Source organism: Octopus sinensis, linkage group LG6 (genome assembly GCF_006345805.1).
Source record: "Octopus sinensis linkage group LG6, ASM634580v1, whole genome shotgun sequence".
NCBI classification, from domain to species: Eukaryota; Metazoa; Mollusca; class Cephalopoda; order Octopoda; family Octopodidae; genus Octopus; species Octopus sinensis.
The window spans coordinates 46772703-46794669 of NC_043002.1; the positions used below are offsets into that span (position 1 = coordinate 46772703).

Sequence of the window (21967 nt, forward strand, 5' to 3'; positions counted from 1 at the left end):
CACTGGTGAGTGACATAAAAGACTAAACGGTTTACTGAAATTAATCCTACAGATCTTTTCGGTTTGAACGGCAGTTTTTTTCTAGCGGTGTCATATGAAATTGTCACCCATAATTATGACCCTAGTATCGATCTATTGCATTTCAATCTGTTTTAGGGTTAGGGTTAGGGGTGGGGGGAAGAGTATCTTTTTTTCTTCAGAAATGTAAATAAACCCAATCTGTTTCTTAAACGAGACATATTCATACAGCACAGAATGTTTTCACCTCAATAGACGCCATTGATTGGTTGAAATTGCAGAAATTGAAGAAAAAACAACAAATATCTTACAAACTATAGAATTTTCTCAATAAAGCCAAGAGAAAAAGATATACGAAGTTTAAAAGTGTTTAGTTACGTGGAAATTATTTTAAAAAACTGCCGGTCTAACCGAAAAGATCCAATCCTACAATACAAAATCAACAACAACCTAACTTAAATACAATCCGAAAAATACGAAAAAAATTTCAAATCTTCACCAGTCACCAAGCGAAGTGATATTAACTGTTAATAAACAAAGTAAAAATAAACTAGTAAACGCAAGGACTACTCTCATTTTTCTTTTATAAAACTGTTTACAATATAGAAGAGCTGAGTGAAAGTAGCGCAACGAAGCACTAAATGCTCTACATGCTATGATAAAACCAGGCCAGAATTTGGTATTATAAGTCCGTAGTCGATAAAAAATAAATAACACCAATATACAATCTAGATTTTGTCTACTATACTCCTTCGCACTTAATGAAAAAAAATATAACAAAACAGAAAAACAAACGAATCTAACAATACATAAACATCACACTTTCCTCATTCCTTTAAGCCTAAAAATTACCCCCCTCCCCACAAATCGATATCAACTCGCACCTTATCAAAACTTTCACACATTGTCTAAAATATGTCAATAATAAGTAAAGATTCTGACTGACAAGATCTTAGAAAGTTTTATATATCAACGCCCACAGAGCTGTTCAGTAAAACATTATAACTGCACCAAATTAGCAACTCGCACACTTTATTTTCCCAGTCTTTTATGTGGTTCATATAACACAAATTCTCTTTCAAGTTGTCGGCGACCTGTCTACTCGTACGGTTTAGCAGCCAAGTCAGTTATTCTTTGATGCTGAACCGCTTTTCAGAGTTAGCAAGTGATGCCGTTGTCGATTGATCTTATTTGTTTATTTATTTATTTCTACATTACTACTATCATTAATTCAGTGTTGGTTGGAAAGTTTAAATTAGAGTAGACTATAGTGATAGTAACGTAGAGCTAAAACTAAACGATAGCAGTAGTTGTGGTTGTATACAACAGGACTAGTTGTATAGTTAGATTTTGTAATTTATATAGCAGTAATAGCCTGAGTATTTAGTATTAGGCCGCTCCGATCTAGGATGCATTATAGATATATAAATCGTCCCAAATACTTGATTGGTACTTTATTTTATCAACTCTGGAATGATGAGAGTCAAAGCTGACATCGGCGAGAATTGAACTCAGACCATATAGGGCTGTACTCGAATGATATAAACGATGGTTTTAAGTATTTCAGTAATGATTGTGGTTGATGTTTGTTACTGCAATGATCTACGTGTTTGTAATTAACAGGACTTTATGTGATACACCCACTGTACCGAAACAAGCGCTGGGAGTGAAGTATATATATCTGAATACTAATTAAGAAACGTTTTTTCCATGACGAAATTTTCCCCCAATGACATGAAATCATACATAAATATATACACATTCGTTTATGCATTATTATGGATTAAATATTTATACACTCACACGCACACACATGTATGTATATTTACACACACACCTCGCAAATCGTTCACCTCTTTAAACTGAACAATATCCTCACGGGAGAATTAATGAAACAAAAAGCTATAATAAACACAACTCTAACTATAAGGAGTCTATATTAATTATACTATTTTCCACTATCAGTAAAGAAAAAAAGTCACAACATAAATGTAATAATAATAAGAAAAATATAACAGGAGATATAGTGAACCTACAGCTTTAGTATTGCGTAAAAGTTAATTGCACAACATTCTGAAACACATAAACGACGTTTTTGTTTAAGAAATAAGAAAATGCACCTTCATGTTAGTGAATAAATATCCCGATCACAAATAAATAAAACGGCGAAACTATGCCAATAAAACTATCGAGTTTATCGTAACTAAAAATAAAGAATAATTCTTAAACCAAATATTGCTAGTAACGTCCTAATGTAAAGCATATTTCTTAATTCTCCGGATGTGTGTACTTCGGGATCCAAACTTAAGTTCTACGGTAATTTTTTCATAGTTTAATAGAGATGATTTTTATGTAATGTCTGAATCACTGAAGCAGCGCTGATTATAGCATAACTTTCTTAAGAGGGTTACTCTTTCGACGTCATTAGTAATTTAGCACTTCACGTTTTTCATGAATTTCTGGATAAGACTCCACTTCTAACGCCGTGTGAAATCACTCAATAAGATATTTAAACTCAAAAGCCGACTTAGTAAATCGACATTTCACATAGTCTTTCCTCATGCCAGACATAATAAACTAAAGTCAATGATTTATATACGTTGATACAGAAATAATATTTTAAAGCGACAAACTATAAAATTATTTTACCTGTGGACGCATATTTGTGTGTTGTAGCCGTTAGTTTGAGGAACAAGTGCATGTAATTTTTAAGAGCGCTTCTTTATTTACCTCACTTTTTTTTTTTCATTACATGGGCATTTCAAAATGAGAAGAAAGAAAATTCACCTGCATTTGTATCAATATTTATTCCAATTTCAATTTCATACTCCCAGAGAATATCTTTTCACATACATATTTATCTGCGATGAATCACAAACGTTTACCATCTTTTACCTCGATTCACTTATTTTGATTACCTCATGTATCATATTCCGTAGGAAAACAAATTTTCTTCAAAGACAGTTATATTGTCATTCGTCCATATTTCTAAAACAAATTCTCCATAAATTATAATTTGAAAGTCTGTATTTAGTAAATGACATAAGAATCAGTGAAAATATGGTATGATGCAACGTAATAACAAAGGCAGTGCTATCCTCCAAAATTAGGTGGGATGTAGGGTCAACATGGAAAGGGAGGTTCAGTAAAACGAAATGCAATTTTATTTATTATGGTCTTGGAGATTACGAATGGGAAGAAATTCATCAAGAGGAGAAATGAGTGGGAGATGAGGTGGTTACAAAGTTCGCTAGTCCAAAGAACAAAAACATTGTAGTAAAGTAGAACAGACAAGAATTATCTAGTTCAACAGTGTATCATAGGTTGAGAGTTGCTTTTCAAGCAATTTAAAAAAAATAAATTTTTTTTTACAGATGTAGTGCTGTGAACACCATCTGAAATATGAATGGTACACTGGTGTATGCTATATCTTTAGGAAATACATGTGGATTGTGTTGAATGTAAAATGGAACATCGTTAGTGAGTGAGCTGCTTTTAGCTGTGTAATGCGTTGTCTGCTCTTGAATAGTGATGAACATTGCATGTTTTTGTGAGGTAACATTTGACAGCGTACAAGTTTATTCTAAATTCCGCTTTCCCTCATACCTTCTCATCCATACTTATTAAATGTGTAGCCCTGGATCCCCGACACAACTCACCTTATCACTCTACCCCTCCCTTCTCATTAAACTCTGACATTAACCCCCTTCTTTTCCTTGTCCCTTCCATACTCTCTCATCCAATAGTGACTACTCTTCTACTCTTTCCATTACCTATTTCTTTATTACCCACAAGGGGCTAAACACAGAGGGGACAAACAAGGACAGACATAGGTATTAAGTCGATTACATCGACCCCAGTGCGTAACTGGTACTTAATTTATCGACCCCGAAAGGATGAAAAGCAAAGTCGACCTCGGCGGAATTTGAACTCACAACGTAACGCAGACGAAATACCGCTAAGCATTTCGCCCGGCGTGCTAACGTTTCTGCCAGCTCGCCGCCTTACCACCTTCTCATCATACTTTACCTTCTCTCATCACACTGTCTAGAATTATTGCACCGTCTTTTCCATTCTCTTGCTATATAGGAGGTGTCTTTAAGCCCTTAATCTTTTAAGGTGTAAAGCAACTGATTAGTGTTGGTGACCAGAATCAAAACAAAGAAACAAACAAAAAAAAAGAAACACCACACCCATTAAAACCATGCCAAAGTATACATGGGCACATAATATGGTCCTTCAACTCCTTGGATCCTGTAAACTGTTCAAACCATACCTGCATAGAAAACAAATGTCAAATAAAAATGATGATGATGGTAGTACTGGTGGTCAAGGAGCAATAACTATAAAAATACTTAAAGATAACTATTGAAAAATATTAATTTTTCAAAGTCTTGTAATCGTTTATTTTGATCGGTTATGATTTCTAAATCTACTCTTGGCATTTTCTTTGTTTGAGCTACAGTTCATTGCTACAGTTCACCTATCTGATGGCAGTAGGCACCAAATCATCTGATAATGTTATTTGTGATAGACTTGTGTTGTATCCAAAGGGAAATTTATCTTCAAATACTTCATGCTATCAAACTAAGAACTAAGTACTATTGTATCAATTAGTTCTCCACCTAGGGGGATATTTATTATGCATTTACTTTCTAAGCCTCATCCAAAATTATCTCTTATCAAATAGATATTACTTTATCCTGTCGAACTTCAGACTGTAAAAAACAAACGAAGTCAACCATCTTTGCCGCAGATCATTGAGCATAAAGCTCTTCTGGTTGATATTATGTGATTGTATTTATCTGACTCGATTCTGTCTTTCTTGTTCCCATGTGCGTATTGTATAATATGTAATGTATTTATTGTGACAAGGAGTGGGGGGTTTCTAGCACAATCTTGTCAGTATGACTTGTAAATAATATATCACTTTCGATGATTAGTAACAATATTGGAAAGCTTGAAAATGATGAAATAAAAACAAACAAGAAAACAACATTAAAAGGCACTTGCTAGTAACACTGGCTAGCACCATTTCTTTTTAATCATCAGATTGTATCAAAAGCTTATACAACTTTGCACAGGCCTGTGTGTCTGATTTAACTACAGTTTCTTTATTTGATCATTCTGGTAAAACATACAAACTCACAAGTGGCCTATTTTATATTAAGGGAGCGCAAAAGAAAGAAGAGAGATAGGAAAGATTTTCAAGAAAAGGAGAAGAAAAAATGAAAATGAAAGTAGATATATTATTTATCGAAGCTGAAGTTGTTGAGAGAAGCTGCAGTTTTTAAGTAGTTTGACAGCAATTTCTATATCACAGGGAGCAGTAGAGGCAGAAAGATCTTTGAATGCAGTGCTCTGGTCATTTGAAAATCCTCAATGTGGAAACTGCATTGTCATAGCACCTGGACAGCCTGAAGGGTAGGAACTTACTTTTCAGATCACTGTAATGGTGGAGCAACCTGGAAATAAAATGAATGATTACTTGGAATGGAAGATTTGAATTTCAGAAATTTATAAACATATACCTTGAGAGTTTGTTTTGGCATATCACCACTATCATCTTTATCTCCTTCTTGGCTCATGATTGTAATGTTGTGAGTATGATTCTCAGTAGTGCATTGTGTCCTTGAGCAAGATACTTTGGATCTTTTCGGTTTGAACGGCAGTTTTTTTCTAGCGGTGTCATATGAAATTGTCACCCATAATTATGACCCTAGTATCGATCTATTGCATTTCAATCTGTTTTAGGGTTAGGGGTGGGGGGAAGGGTATCTTTTTTTTCTTCACAAATGTAAATAAACCCAATCTGTTTCTTAAACGAGGGACATATTCATATAGCACAGAATGTTTTTTTACCTCAATAGATGTCATTGATTGGTTGAAATTGCAGAAATTGAAGAAAAAACAACAAATATCTTACAAACTATAGAATTTTCTCAATAAAGCCAAGAGAAAACTTGTTTCAGTCATTTGACTGCGGCCATGCTGGAGCACCGCCTTTAATCGAGCAACTCGACCCCAGGACTTGTTCTTTTGTAAGCCCAGTACTTATTTTATCGGTCTCTTTTTGCCGAACCGCTAAGTAACGGGGACATAAACACACCAGCATCGGTTGTCAAGCAATGCTAGGGGGACATACACACACACACAAACACATATATATATATATACATATATACGACAGGCTTCTTTCAGTTTCCGTCTACCAAATCCACTCACAAGGCATTGGTCGGCCCGGGGCTATAGCAGAAGACACTTGCCCAAGATGCCACGCAGTGGGACTGAACCCGGAACCATGTGGTTGGTTAGCAAGCTACTTACCACACAGCCACTCCTACGTGAAATTATTTTAAAAAACTGCCGTTAAAACCGAAAAGATACAACACTTTATTTCACATTGCTCTAATTCACTCAGCTGGCAAAAGTGAGTTATATTTGTAGTCCAAAGGGCCAGCCTTGTCACATTCTGTGTCATGATAAATCTCTCTCAGAACTACATTATGAGTACACATATCTCTAGAATGCTGAGCCACTTGCATGTCTATTTCATGAGCAGGCTGTTCTGTTGATCAGATCAACTGGGACCTTCATTGTTGTAACCAATAGATTGACAATTAACTACTCCTAACCACCCCTATATAATGTGTGGTTGCCATGTATCCCTTCTGTAGCAAGACACCTAATCTGTTCCTCAATTATATTTTAGCCTTTCAACATTTTGCATAAAGCTACTTTGCCTTCAAATACTCTCCTGCTCACTTAGTACTATCAAATGATAATGATGATAATGGCTGTTCACAGAGATAAAAAATATAATAAACAAAATATACAACAGCTGATTGACATAATTGGTAGTTTGTAGAATTCACTTGTAATTTATAGAGTTCTAAATACTAATTACAAACACCAAGGAATGATTTCTCACTGTATGCAAAACATTTGTTGTTGCATAGCTTCTAACTAGGTTAGTTTGAGCAGATCAATAGCAAAGACTTAATCAATTCTTTAACAGTAAAACACATTTACAACACCCCATATTTTCAGATCTAAACTGCTCTGTGATTAGTTTGGGATCAAGTGTCATCAGTACTTTGGTGTTCTACATATAATCACCTGGTTGCTAATGTTGATCCTTTTGATCAAAAATTTACATCTTAAAACCTGTTGTACAGTTCCCATTTTTAAAGCTGATAGAAACTTTGTTGAGAGAAATTTGACTGCTATATTGGGCAAGTCAAGCAACTTTACACGGGATTAACATTTCCAACACAAAAGATTGTACTTATATCTGTATATATATAAGGCAGGATGTGTGTATGTGTATGTGTGTGTGTGTGTGTACGTGAATGTAGTTTATGCACATCCACAAATTAGCATGCATGTTGCTCAAATTTTAGGAGGACATTTGTCATGATCCTAGCAGTATTTTCGTCAAATCATTTTCCCCCAAGGCAGCTGTCAAGTAGAGCAGCAAGAAGGAAGCTACTTCTTTGACCAGCCAATATCAAGTAGAGAAAATATTGGGCCAATAAGATGGTGGAGAGGCCACTAGCATTTTGGGACACTGTCATATTCTCCAATGAGTCCAGATTTGCTGTATTTTCTGCCAGTGGTTGAGTGTGGGTCTGGAGACTCTGTGATCAAGAATTTCATGTGAAAAGATTGCAGCCAACAATGAAATATGACAGCTATTCTGTGATGTTCTAGGGAGCAATGGTCACTCAGAGCTAGTGGAGTGTGAGGGAAACATAAACTCTGATAAATATATGTTCATATTGTAGAAAGGACTTCTTCCAATCTTCTCCAGTGGTAAAATGATTAAAGAAGACTATTTATGTAACACAGCTAGAATGACCCAAGATGTGTTGGATGAGAATGGCATTAATAAGCTTCTCTGGCCAAACCAGTTACCATATGTGAACCCTACTGAACACCTCTGGGGCATAATGGACAGGACACTTCATAAAAAGAACAAGAAAGCATCTTCAAAGCCAGATCTTTTGAGATTACTGCATGAAACTTGGCAAGAAATTCCTCAAGAGAATATTCGTCATTCTGATCATTAACATGCCTAATAGGATCCTTGCATTGAAAATGCAAAGGGCATGTCTACTAAATATTAAATATTCACATTATAACAATTAATAAATAATTTGAATGTATAATTTCAGATTTAAATAAATTTTAACAGTTGTAAAGGTGTCTATTTACTTCTGTCATATCTGTGTATATATTCAATGGGCTTCTTTCAGTTTCTGCCTACCAAATATACTCAGAAGACTTTGGCTAGCCTGTGGCTATAATAGAAGACACTTGCCCAAGGTGTCATGCAGTGGGACTGAACCTGGAGCCATGTAGTTGGAAAGCAAACTTATTACTATACAACTATGCCTGCACAAAATTTTATTACTTCATTCATTAGTGAGAAGAATTAGTCACATGTTCATGTTAATACATAATAAATTAATGTATTATCATATATAATCATAAATAACAAGTTTGCTGAATATATGAATATGCTGTAAATATATGATAAATCAGGTGTTAAGACTTGGTCTGATGAGAGCAAAGACTGTTGAAGGTGATGTAAAGGTTCTGATGTTAGACACAAGTCAAGGGTGTTGGAGGAGTCAGTGTGTCAGTGTCATTAACAATACAGATAGGCAAAGAAACTAATTGATGTGTAGATAGTTCGATCTGGTGTCTCTATCTGCATTGTTGGTGTAGGAAGAGGGCAAGAGCCACGAGGAGTTGTGAGCAATGAAATCGTTGAGGATAAAAACAAAGGAAAGAGCCTAGGTCTTTTAAACAGCATTATAGGTCCCTGAGTAAAGCAATGAACTGTGGACACCTATATGAATAACCACAGCAAATATAAATTAGCTTTGAGTCCTATGATGCATGGAGTCCTCAGACAACTACCCAGTGTGTCTATGCCTTAAGTTGGTACTAGAGAGAATTAAATTGTGCAAGATGTTTTTGATGCAGAACAAGAATTAGTGAAACAATAACTGTGTGGCTGGAAAGAAAAACAAACATGAATAAAAGCATTCTTGTGATGCTAAAATAAATGTAACACTAAACTGATCCCAGAAGTGAGATACTGAAAGGCAGTGAATCCATAGTGATAAGTGAATATTTATTAAGAGGACCTATCCAACACAAGTTGGATCTATTCCATCTCAATCACAGATTTTTTTAATTAATTTTTTTTTAACTAAACAGTTTGAAACTTTGAATACTGGTACAATTTCTCATGTAGAACACGAGATGTATTGTTATTGTTGTGATTTTATCTTACCATAATCAACAATAAACACATTTCGTCAATATAAAAGTCTTTATTAGATAAAAAATAACATCAAAACATGAAAGTAAAACAGAACAAATAGCGGGTTATACACTGGAAAATACAGTAATTGTAGTGGCAGTGACAAGTTCACTCGCTGGCTGCTAGTTGATAGTGTAGAAGGGAGGGAAAGAGTAAGGAATGTACAGTGCTGACTAGAATGGAAGAAAGAATAAAGGTGGTTTGTTCACCATAAGAATAGAACAGAGTGGTGACATTTAGTAGAGATGACCTGGAAGTTGTTTTTCTTTGATTACTATCGCAAACAGCAGTAGCTTTCTTCAACCGAATACACATTGTTGATTGGTTGAAATTATCCAAATCCAACAACTTTAACATGAAATAACTTCTAAAATACGAAATTTGTCAAAAACATTCAGAGTAAACCATGTTCTATGTGAGAAATTCTACCAGTATTTGAAGTTTCAAACTGTTTAGTTAAAAAAAAAATTAATTAAAAAATCTGTGATTGAGATGGAATAGATCCATGTATGTTATGATGCTGATCCAGGAGAAATAAAGTAATATTCTCTCTAATTTTGGCACAAGACCAACAGTTTTGAGAAGAGTAATTTGATTACATTGACCCTAGTACTTGACTGGTACTTTATTTTATTAACTCTGAAAGGCTAAAAATAAAAGCTGACAACAGTAGGATTTGAACTCAGAATGTAAAGAGTTGGAAGAAATGCCATAAGCATTTTGCTTGATGTGCTAATGGTTCTACCAGCTCACTACCTTGAAATATAGTAATACTGGATACAAACTTCAGATAACAGTTCAATTTTTAATTAATTGACTAAGAGCATATCAAAATATAATTCAGATTACTCTAACAAAAACAAACAAAAAACAAAATAACCTAATTAGTTACCCTAATAAAAATAAACTAAAAAAATCAAACAGCTGATAATGAAATGAAATGAAATAGTTCATTAATATTAAATTATGTAAACTAGAACTTACAACAACAAGGCCTCCTGCTTTGTTTTTCTTTACAGAATATACAGCCCCTTTGGAGAACTGAATGTTTCCTTGTTTACCACTTGATACATCATGCGTAATACTATAGAAAAAAGAAAAAGCAAATCAAATATGATAATTCTAACTGAAAGGAAACAGAAAAAAGAATTGTTTTAATATAATTCAAAAATTTTGAGAAATGCCAACCAAATAATCTATCAGATTGAACACTTCTCAAATCATAAGCACTATAAAGATAGCTGCTGAGTTTTCTATTTTATTTCCTTTCACTCATAATTACTAGGTCTGTGTTCACAGCTCTACCTCTGTCATCAATTTGTAGTTGGCATCAGAGTAGGTTTGAGTCATAGTAAGTAAGAAAAGTCACTGCAAGAATTGGTGGCTTGGTGTGCTGAGAGCATTCAGGTTTTGAGGCTTCATTTTATAGGAGCAGAGATGTTGATGGTAATATAATGGTTGAGATACTCAAAATTAACAAAAAAAGATATTATTGTGGGCTATAATAACAGGGGCGGACCCAGTGGTAGGGTGGGCCTAATGGGCACATGCACCCCTCATGAAAAGAAGTCGTCCTTCTAAATAATGTTATTATGCCTTTTTCTTCTGGAATTGTATTCCCTTAAAAAAATTCCTGGGACTGTGCCTGAATATATTAGTATGTTGAGCACACTTTCCCATTTACAGATATGAGAAAGGAACAGTTCACAGCTTAAGATCCTTTTAGCAGTACTCATTACAGAGGATCTGTAATGCGGGTTTCTTGTTGAAAGGAACCTCAAATGCATCTGTAATTTATTTGGATGACAATAAGAATGATGAAATGAGATAGTTCAAGCAGAAATCAAACCTGTATTGTAGTCTCAGCTCACTGAGAGCTTGCCATTACTTTATGACATTCTAAATATTGCAAAATATATCTTACCTATTTCCTTCGGCAACTGTCACAAGGTTAGACTTGCTAGTAGCTACAGCAATTTTGGTAAGGGCCTCAATCAAATAGTCACTGTGAAGTATTAAATCACCCTGATAAAAAATAAAAATTATTCCAAGTCATAAACTTGGTAATAAATGTGAAATAATTAATATACTACTGTTGCGTTTTAGTTATAATTAAGTTGTCTATGGCAAGTTGACTTATTTCATTATGAGGAATTGAAGGAGTTTTGTAAGTGCAGAAATCTAGAACTGCGTGCCATTTTTATCCAAACCAACAGTTATTTTCTGTATAAGGCTGCATGGAAAAGAAGCAGTGTATAATTTAGTATAATAAAACTAAATGAAAAAAAAAATATGATTAAGGAACTGAAGAGATCCAGACATACAGCTTTTAGATACATGCCAAATTTAATGACTTGATTTCTTTTGAGTTAGAAATGCAAGTTTATCTTTCAAATTGAATTAATTATCTTATTTGATACTGGGATTTTTATTTACTGCAGAAAGATGAAAGAGTCACTCTTTTGAATGGGAATAAACAGTAATTGGAGTATTATTAAACACTGCTTTCTGATTGCCGATTTCAAAAGGGCGCCTATGTGGTCATTCAACCTGCTTTAATTAACTGTCAAATCCCATTTGTTTTACACAACCATCTTAAAAGGGGATGACTATGACTTAAATGCTGGTCAAATGATGTATGTTTGTTACACAGAAACACCTGCAAAAACATGAGTAGACATCATCAGAACACAAAACTAAACATGAAACAAACCATAAAATTTTCTAAAGCAATGTTTTCAAAAAAATATTCATACAAATACAAACAACACTATTTACAAAACTTCTACATAAATGCACAATGTTAACAACAACAAAAATACTATATACTGTCATTTTCTCCTATTTTGACGCCACAAAATTCATTCATTAATTTAACACCTGCTTATTTCTTGCTAGTATGGATTAGATGTGGATTTATTTGAAGCAAAATTTTATGACCAGAAGCTCTTCCTGTTACCATATCTTACCTGTTTTTCAACTAAGAAATTGTTTATTTCACAGGTCTTTGAAAGCACAGACAGATCAAATGTAATATCATCAATGAATGTATACATCAACACTGCTTCATTCAAACAGTAGCAAGCATGGAATATCAACATATATACACACACACAGACACATATATTATGAGTTTCCTACAGTTTCCATCTACCACAAAGCATTGATGGGCCCAGGGCTATAGTGTAAGAATGCTTGTCTAAAGTGCTGTGCAATGGGATCCAGGACAAGAATACATTAAAAAAATGTCATAACTCACAGAGTTAAACTTTGTAAACAATACGGAAAAAGTTTAAAATACCAAACTAAAAAAGTAATAACTACAAGTATTATGAAACTATTATTGTTAGTTCAAAAAATATTAACATATACAATGTAGGATACCTCAAATTTCTAATTATATTCTGATGTACATATCAGCACAGCTAAGGCTTCATAGTATGAAGTACATTAATATAATAAACACATATACCACTACCAACCTCACCAACCTTCCCACCAGATTACGTATTCTAACTGCAAGACTTTAACATAACTGAAGAAGACATCAATGTACTCCACAAAACTTGGTTTTCAAATAATACAAGTAATACATGAGGTGACAATAGTGTTCATACAAAACTCTTCTTAAATCCTAAACAACCTAAACTGACACAAGCACATATAATCTCACTAAGCTAACTACAACAACTCTCTAGGTGTCACCTTCTGCTCCACAAACCTTGCTATCTAACAATTCCCTAACTCATTTCTGACTTCCTACTCATTATCAATCACAGCTACATATCAATATAAAAAGTAAAACTACTCTTACAAAGTTAAAATAAAGCCCAAAGTTTATGCTATACAACTTGCCCTTATTTTTTTTTAATCATGCGCACAACCACATATACAGATAACATCACATTCATGTCCTCCAATATTCTCCAGCCACAACTATACAACTACTTCAACCCTCCAGCTATAACCTTGAAACATAAATTCAAACTTAAAGTAATACCAACTAAATGCATTCCCCCTCTCTCTCTCTAGCAGCAATACCAAAGTACATCAAATGTAACAAGCCCTCATACCCAACAACATAAACATACAACACATACACAGGACAATAATACAAGGAGTTACATAGAATACTTCCAGAAGATTCACAACATGCACAGAAGAGATAGTAAAGAAAGCAAAATTATGCACAAACATACTTAGAACACTCACAGGCACAACATTAATAGAAACAAACAGCAATGCAGATATTTAAACAATCGATTAAATTCATTACAAATTAGGCTAACCCTACATCGGCTGCCAATCTCTACATCATAAACTACAAAATATACCACCAATACATTACACATTATAAAAAGTTGTACAGAGATCACACTCAAAATGAACCCCAAAATACTAAAAATGAAGTACCACCTAGATATGTGAACGGCACAATTTGTTACCCATACAGATCCTTGCCACTACATAAAAAATTAACTCAAAGCAACCAGTCACATATACAGCATGGCAAAGCATTAGAAGAACAGTAATGAGCCAATGACGGAGTCTTTACAAAGTGGTTTGACCAGGAAGAAATATAGACATATCTCCTTTAAATCACAGCCCACTACCTTAAAAAAGAAAGGCACCCAGTATAAAGTGGTCTTCAGAAAAAATGGGATGGTCACAGCCAGAAAGTTTTTGATAACAGGTCTCCTGGATTAGAATTGACCTGCAATTACAAAGCAGCTAGAACAGTATCATAAAATCCTTATCTTTACCACTTAGCTCAGTCAAACATAAAAATAGCATATATATATATATATATATATATAAATGCTTGCAGTATCACTAACTGTAATCATTGCTGCACTACATGCCACCAACAATAAGTGCAAAGAAACAACAGCTGTCATGCTCTGACCAAGCCTACAATGCCTGCCTTAACTGTCACTAATGTCTGAATCTGGAGGCATACAAAACCAGGCTGGACAATGGAGTAGTTACATGCCTTGACTGTCACAGGGCAGCTTATATAATTCCTTACTGTATGGTCTTTAGCTAGATAGGAGGGCATAATATAAGTAGAAGGACAGCTTTGGGATTGTCCTGTCATTTGGTTGATTACCTGCATACCATAGAGCTGCTGGATCAGAGCTGACGTGGAGCTACATAACAACAATGTTCTTAAAAGTATCTTTTATAGCTACTTAGAGACATATAGTTGTTATATTGATCAACTGGAGCAACTACTTATATCTCTCAGATTATCAAATGTTCTGGTGACAATAGGAAACCAAGACATAAGTTACTCCAAAACTAACTTCATCTACTGAGCAATGCTAGAAATACTTTTACAACAGTTCAGAAAACTCATTTTAGTTATTATTATATTACAAAGTTTTAAAAAATCAGCTTTGAAAGAAAATTAAGAAGACATAACAATAATCAGATTGTACATTTCAATTACCATTTAATGACACAAAATGAGATATAAAAGAAACAAGCATACAAAGGCAAACAAGTGAAAATGATTAAAAAACAAATTGTAAGAAATAGCTCTCAGGCAAAACATTTCAAGACTATCAGAAAAGCAAATATGGAAAAATGTTAAAGATTATTAGATTTGGTTTTAAATGGGGAAAGACAACATATCTATTTTATTTTCATGTTTTACTTACCCATCCATCATTGACTTTTAAATAGTTTATACATTTAAAAAAATTCTTATATAACAAAATATCCAGTGTTGCCCAGGCTGGAAAGTAACTGATAGTGGCCCAGGATTGTTCTTAATGATGGTATATTCAGTCGAATAGAAAACCATTGCATTTCTCTAGGAAAGTTATCTTTCAAACAAGAAATGAATCTGTTTTCCATTGTGTTTGTAACAGTCCAGTGTCTGATATATTTTATAGTTCAGTTATGTATTTGACATACATCTAAATCAAACATATTAGATAAGAACACAGAATTAACTAAATTTGAAAACAATTTTATTTCATTTGAAATTATTATTAAACATAATATATTATCTTTTATTCTTAATGTTAAATTCTTAAAATCATTTGAAAAATGAGCAAAAACCTAGAGTGTTGGGAGCTAAAGCATCCATGGAACAACAGGTACACTCAGAGCAGACCCACACATCTAAATTGTGGGACTGCAATACATGCAATGATAAAGAAATGGCATCAATAACTGTGATGAGTCTCAGCTTATATGATAAATGTGTACCCTTCATAGCCCTGGCACTTCTCAACATTGTCATGTCAACACCTCACAATATGATATTTTTGATTTTACCAACAGAAGCATAAATAAAAAGATTATGGGGCTTCCAGTTATTGAACATTACACATAAAGTTGGCAGTATTCCTCAAAAGTATCCTAAATAAAACAATGCAGTATTCTTCAAGAAGCAGTTTAGCATCAGAGATTTATTGATTAACATAGCAGTTTAGATGTTCTAGAAGCTGAAATCTTCTAAACTGAAAGGCAGATCTGTTGGTATAAATGAAATTTCTGGGAATAATCGCACCCTCTCCTTTGATGCACTCAATGAGAAAAGATTTGCCAATGGCATGTAGCATTAACCATTTTCTTAACCACTAGTCTTGTGCACTGCATAGAGCTGATATAAATTAGGCAGTAGTGTCACTGGAGATTCTCTTTTGAGCTGAAATGAGTGTGACTGCAAAAACCTAAAGGTCCCAATGAATTGAAAAATTTCACAGGATAATAGCTATGGCTGTTTCCTAGATGTACCTGCAACAGCTCCCAGTTAATGCTGTTAATTCAAGCAGTTTTTGTTTTTTGCACAACCACTCATAGGTTAGCTAATGAATGATGTTGCAAGTTGAGGAATACCTTCGATGTCAATTGATCAATTGCCTGAATCAATACAATTATGGGCGCTAAATTTATGGCGTGAGTACTATACAAAAGTAAATCTCCTCTCTCCAACTTGTAATAAATTTTTGGCATTAAAAAGACGAGTCTCATATTTGTAGATAGTTTGATGATTTTAACTTTGATCCAAAGTGATGTCAATTTAAAGGTAAACTTAGATTTCATTGCTTTTGTTGGAATTACTGGCAGAGTTTGATGAAAGTTATCTGACAATGTTACTGCCACTCCACCCAGTTGAAATCTATTGCTGAACACATCATCTAGAACTCTTTTGTGAGTCATTGTGTATTTATCTCAGACAATCATTTGGTATCATTTAAGAACTTATTCAGTTCCTGAATTCTTGGCAATGTTACAAAGAAGGTTATCATTTGCATCCAAATCCATAATGATTTTGGAATCAGAAATGTACTGTATGGTCTAGAAGAAGGAGTATATTAGCAATACTTGAAGAAACATGTGCAATAGCTATGCTTTTATATCAACAAACATTGGCAAGTAAGAAATAAAGAAGAAAACAAAAGATGTCTAAAATGATCATGTTCATCCACTGGTGACCAAAGAAGACAATGATTTAAACCATATGGTATCTCAACAGGGGAGCAGGGAATCACTACTCCAGCCAATATGGAAGCCTGTGCACCTGAAGCTATGGAAGTAGTAGCATTTCATTGTAGCAAACATATACCTCCATTGCATACATGAAAGGATGGCTAGTTGTGGTTTGAAAAAGTTTCAATCATCAATAAAGACTATGATTGACTACCCAGCACTTCATCAGGAGATGCAATGACATGATGTAAGGGCAGAAGATTATAGCTGTCCCCACCTGTACTACACCTTCCATGAACCTGAAGCTATGCAACTGGCAGTAATACATAGTTTCAAATTTGCAATACTACTACTGTCTCAATGAAAGATCCTCTGTCTATGGCTCCAAGAAGCTTTGGCCATCAGTAATAAATGAAAACTCTGACTGTGTAGCACTTCAACAAGGGACACAGTAATGTTGGGGAAAGAAAACTGCTACTGTTCCTGCCTATGCTTTACCTTCCATATGCCTAAACTATGTAAGAAGTGATATTTTTTTTACAGATGTAAACCACAACAAGACTATCTGATTCTTAGTTGGAGTTCTGTCAATTATGATTCATGTAATCTTATGCATTAGACACAGATGCTAGACCAGTGCAAGGATGTTTAAAGTGAGAAAGAGCTGTGTGCACACCAGACGCACACTCTTGTTTTCTCACAATATACTCAGTAGCAAGATAAATTTAAGACAATTAAACTTGTATGAGGATACAGGAAATTGTTAAAGTGACAATGAATCTCCAGAGTTTGCAGTACCTTCTAATATGGTGTGTGTCATGACCATAATGCCATAAAACATCATTCTAGATGTTTTCTCTTCAACATGAATTCTAGCCCAGTATCATGGTATGTTGTCACCTGCAGGATGTCCAAAATCCACCTCTTCATCAAGCAAATTTTGTGAGGTTGGCCCAACCAAGTGCAGGTTGTATTGGGTTACACTACCAATACTGGGTGCCCTTAAGCAACCTGACAATACACACACACACACACACACACACAGTGGTTTTAGTCATTAGACTGCAGCCATGCTGGAACACCACCTTGAAGGGTCCAGTTACTCAAAGCAACACTGATTATCAAGCAGTGAGAAACAACCACAAACATTGACATGTACACACACACACACATGACAGGCTTCTTACAGTTTCTACCTACCACATTCAATGGTAGTCATAAGAAAAACCAGTTTGAATGGGTGAAGGAAGCAAGAGCATGATGGCAGAGAGAAGTGATTGAGGTACAAGAGTTGTATATCATTGACATAATACTTCTGACACTTCCTTCATGAAATGCAACATCTTTAAATCAGTTTTCATCACTTCTTCCAAGTCTTTCTTGGTCTCCCTTATTCCACAGGATTCATTCACTCTGAGCATGCAGCACATCTTTATAAAGCTGCTTTCCTCCATTTGATTTCTTTCATTTCATTTGTACTCTATTATTCATGCTCACTAATATTTTATACTCAGTGGAATATGCTTGTTCATTTCTTTCTAGTATTCAAAGATCCTTTGCATTCAAGGCCAATGTTCTCTACCTTGTAGCATCACTTCACTTCACACACAATATTCCTTTCACACTGAGGGAGAAGTCCTTTGTTGACAACAGTGGCAAGAGCTCTCTGAATTTGAATGTGTATATACATATATATACATACATACATATATATATATATATATATATATATATATATATATATAGATAGATAGATAGATAGATGCACACACACTCACACACACACACATATATATACAGTAGTATCTGGCAATATCTGCATATTAAGACAGAACAGATATACATAATTCATATGTTATGTCAAAACAACACCACTAAAGTGAAGATTTTATACACACACACACACTATATATATATATATATATATGTGATAGTGAGGGATTATCAATCTGGGCAAAATACTTCATAAGCTCACTGTTGGCACACCAAGCTAACAATATAAGATTAGTGAAGAACTCTCCTGGTACACTTTTAGTAGGGTCCGAGGGTATGATTTATCACAATTCTATATTATAAATCTATGGATGGGCTCCAATATATGTGTGTGTGTATGTATATATATATATATATATATATATATATTGAAACTCACACACATTGGACGATACCTTTATGTTAGGTAAAAGGAAACTAAAATACTAATCTACCTCAGATTATTGCTGTCAGTATTTCTTAGCAAACATCTATATAGTCTCTTAATAGTTCACTATTTAAATAATTACAAATATTCTTTCTCAAACTGGTATGAATCCAGGCAAAGTTGTTTTTGAGCCACAATGAAAACATTTAAAACAGATTAATTTAAGACGAGTTTCTGGAGGTGGAATCCACATGGCACTTGGACTTGAATTAAAGCCACCATGAACTTTCTTAGAAAATCATTCTAAAAGTTAGTTGCAATATGTGTCATAGTATGTATTTGTTCTTATTTCAATAGATGTATGTAAATGGATGAATAACAGGCCACTGAAATTCCTCTGGGATTGTAGATATTAATATTTATTTAACATATGTAAATATGATGTTTAATGTTGATGTGAATATATACATCTATGAACTTTTAAAACACTATTTCTATCAGGGAGAAGGGTAGAAAAATCTGCATTCACTTAATACAAAAGAGCACTGAAGCAAATTATAACTTCTATGTATCTTGATTGCTCAAATAAACTGTCATCTTCCCTATCACTCTCTTTTCACTATCTATCTATATTGACTATTTGATATCTATTCATCACTCTCTATTTCTCTGTATGGTGCTACGCTCAGTCTATCTATCTATCTATCTATCTATCTACATATATATGTATACATAAATATGCATGCATGCACACTCACACACACATACACACCCTAATTAGCCTGTTGTTGCTGGGCAATTTTCACAATAGAATGTCTTTATTTCAATTTTTTTATTCCATGTCAGACCATGTCTTTTCCAACAGCCTCTTGAGCAGAATGGATTTCTGCATTATTTTGGGGAATTTATGTCTCAGTAAACAAAGTTTTTGTTTTCCCATTCGGTGCATAGGTGTAAAGATTTTTCTTAACTTGCTGCTGGTGTTTGTTAGTTTGTTTGTTGAGCGAACGGTCTTCGAGAAGTCTGAAGCGTGGTCCTTTGCTATTCGTAAGACCTGCAGAAGAGAAAGCAGGTCAGCTCCCAACACCAAGAGCATCGAAGGATGGATGAATGCGCATCCAGGCTCAGTGGTTGAGTAGGAAGTTGGGGACAAGAAACAGGAAGAAAGAGGTAGAGAAAGTTGGAACGAAAGAGTACAACTGGGGTTGCCACCACCCCCTGCCGGAGCCTCGTGGAGCTTTAGGTGTTTTTGCTCAATAAACACACACAACGCCCAGTCTGGGAATCGAAACCGCGATGCTCCGACCGTGAGTCTGCTGCCCTAACCACTGGGCCATTGCTGCTGGTGTTTTGTGAGGGTCTTTTGATTCTGTCACCCTAATAAAATTCCTTATACACATGTACACACACACAGTGTGAGTGATATACATGTAGAGAGAGAAAGAATGAGAGAGAATATGGTAAATATATACAGAGAGGGGGAAGTTTACTGTGAAAAAAAGGGTAAAAGACAGAGCAATATATATATAGAGAAATTTCTTCTGTTGCTGTCACAGATTTTGAAATTTGAAAATTAAGTGAAAAATTTCAAATTTGGTTAATTGGTGTGATTCCTTTATTCTGGAAAAATTTGAGTAAAATGTTGCAGAGGTTTAAAGTTTGATAATTTTTACCCAATCAGAAAACAGGATTTGGAAAGCTAGCAATTTCTGAATGATAGCTGTCTATCACAAAATGAAAGCAAAAACATTGATGATGAAGTATTAAACAAAACAAAAGGAAAACATTTCATTCAAGTTGTGAGAAGTCTTAATAAGTTTTAATGAATAAAGTCATGTAAATAATGTACATAGAGATAGACAGACACTCTCAATATTTCATTACATGAAGTATCTAGAGGGAGAAGAGGAGCAGCATGCATGAAAAGTATGCATATATATATATATATATATATATATAACGGGAAGCTTTATGAAAATAAACAAAAGACGAAGGCAGGTGGAAAACAAACGAACAATTGCATATATATATATATATATATATATATATATAGAGAGAGAGAGAGTGCTAAATAGTGTGGTAAATACATAGAGAGGAAAGGCATAGAAGACAGAAAAACCCTGACACACAGATAGAGAGGTAGATTTGGTGATCTAAAATTGAATTATTTCTTGGAGCAAATCATATATATTTTTTATCATTAATTACCAAAAACTTTCCCGTTGAAAATCAAATCTGTTGCACTCTTTTGGAGCCTTTCCATGATATACACAAATACATACACACATATACTCTCATTTATATAGCGTGTGTGTAAAGTTAGTCAGAGGAAAAGTTAACTTAGTAAAGTTATGGTTGCATACAAGGAAATACTGGTTTTTACACCTAGTAATTTTGGGAAATGAAGTTTCTTTAAATCAATAGGTATGTATTCTTAATATATGAACTTATATATATATATATGTATATATATATATATAAATTTAAAATAATAAGGGTGAAAAATTGAATATTAATTTGATTAATATCAATTTAAAACCAGTGGTCTAGCATATAGAAAAATCTGAAGATTCAGAAAAATTGTATTACATACACACACACACACATATATATAGGGAGAATTCACACAAAAAAAACAAAAGATGAAGACAGGTGGTGTAGACAACAAACAGATGTATTAGTATAACGCTCAGGAAGTGAAAAAGTCTTTAACGTTTTGAGCCTACGCTCTTCCACCGAAAGGAACACAGAAAGAAACAAGGAGAGAGAATAATAAAGAATGTGTAGTGGCTAGCGATCTATCATGGCAAAGGCCGGACAGAAGGATCACACCTTTTAAAGGGGAATAGAGAGAGAGAGAGGGAGAGAGACACATAAATAGAAGGAGTGATGGAAAAATTAAAGACACAAATTAAAAACAAAAGAGAATACACAGCATTTGAAGCCTTACAAAAAAAAAATGGTTGCCTTCACTACTTTCACTCTCTTTACTTTTCCTTCATGTGTGACTCTCATTTTCTACCCCT

The 21967-nt window shown here is 34.2% G+C and overlaps 1 protein-coding gene across 2 annotated transcripts in view; it reads right to left on the bottom strand.

Moving 5' to 3' along the window:
- Nucleotides 1-5011: 5011 nt before the first annotated feature.
- LOC115213502 (unconventional myosin-Ic) overlaps nucleotides 5012-21967 on the bottom strand; it is a 188687-nt gene continuing 171731 nt past the window's right edge. For both annotated transcript variants that reach the window (XM_029782509.2, XM_029782508.2), the window contains 3 exons: nucleotides 11280-11380; nucleotides 10340-10439; nucleotides 5012-5483 (listed from right to left, as the gene is read on the bottom strand). In XM_029782509.2, coding sequence (XP_029638369.1) covers nucleotides 5463-5483; nucleotides 10340-10439; nucleotides 11280-11380 — 222 coding nt within the window. In that variant the 3' untranslated portion in view covers nucleotides 5012-5462. The remainder of the gene's footprint in view (nucleotides 5484-10339; nucleotides 10440-11279; nucleotides 11381-21967) is intronic.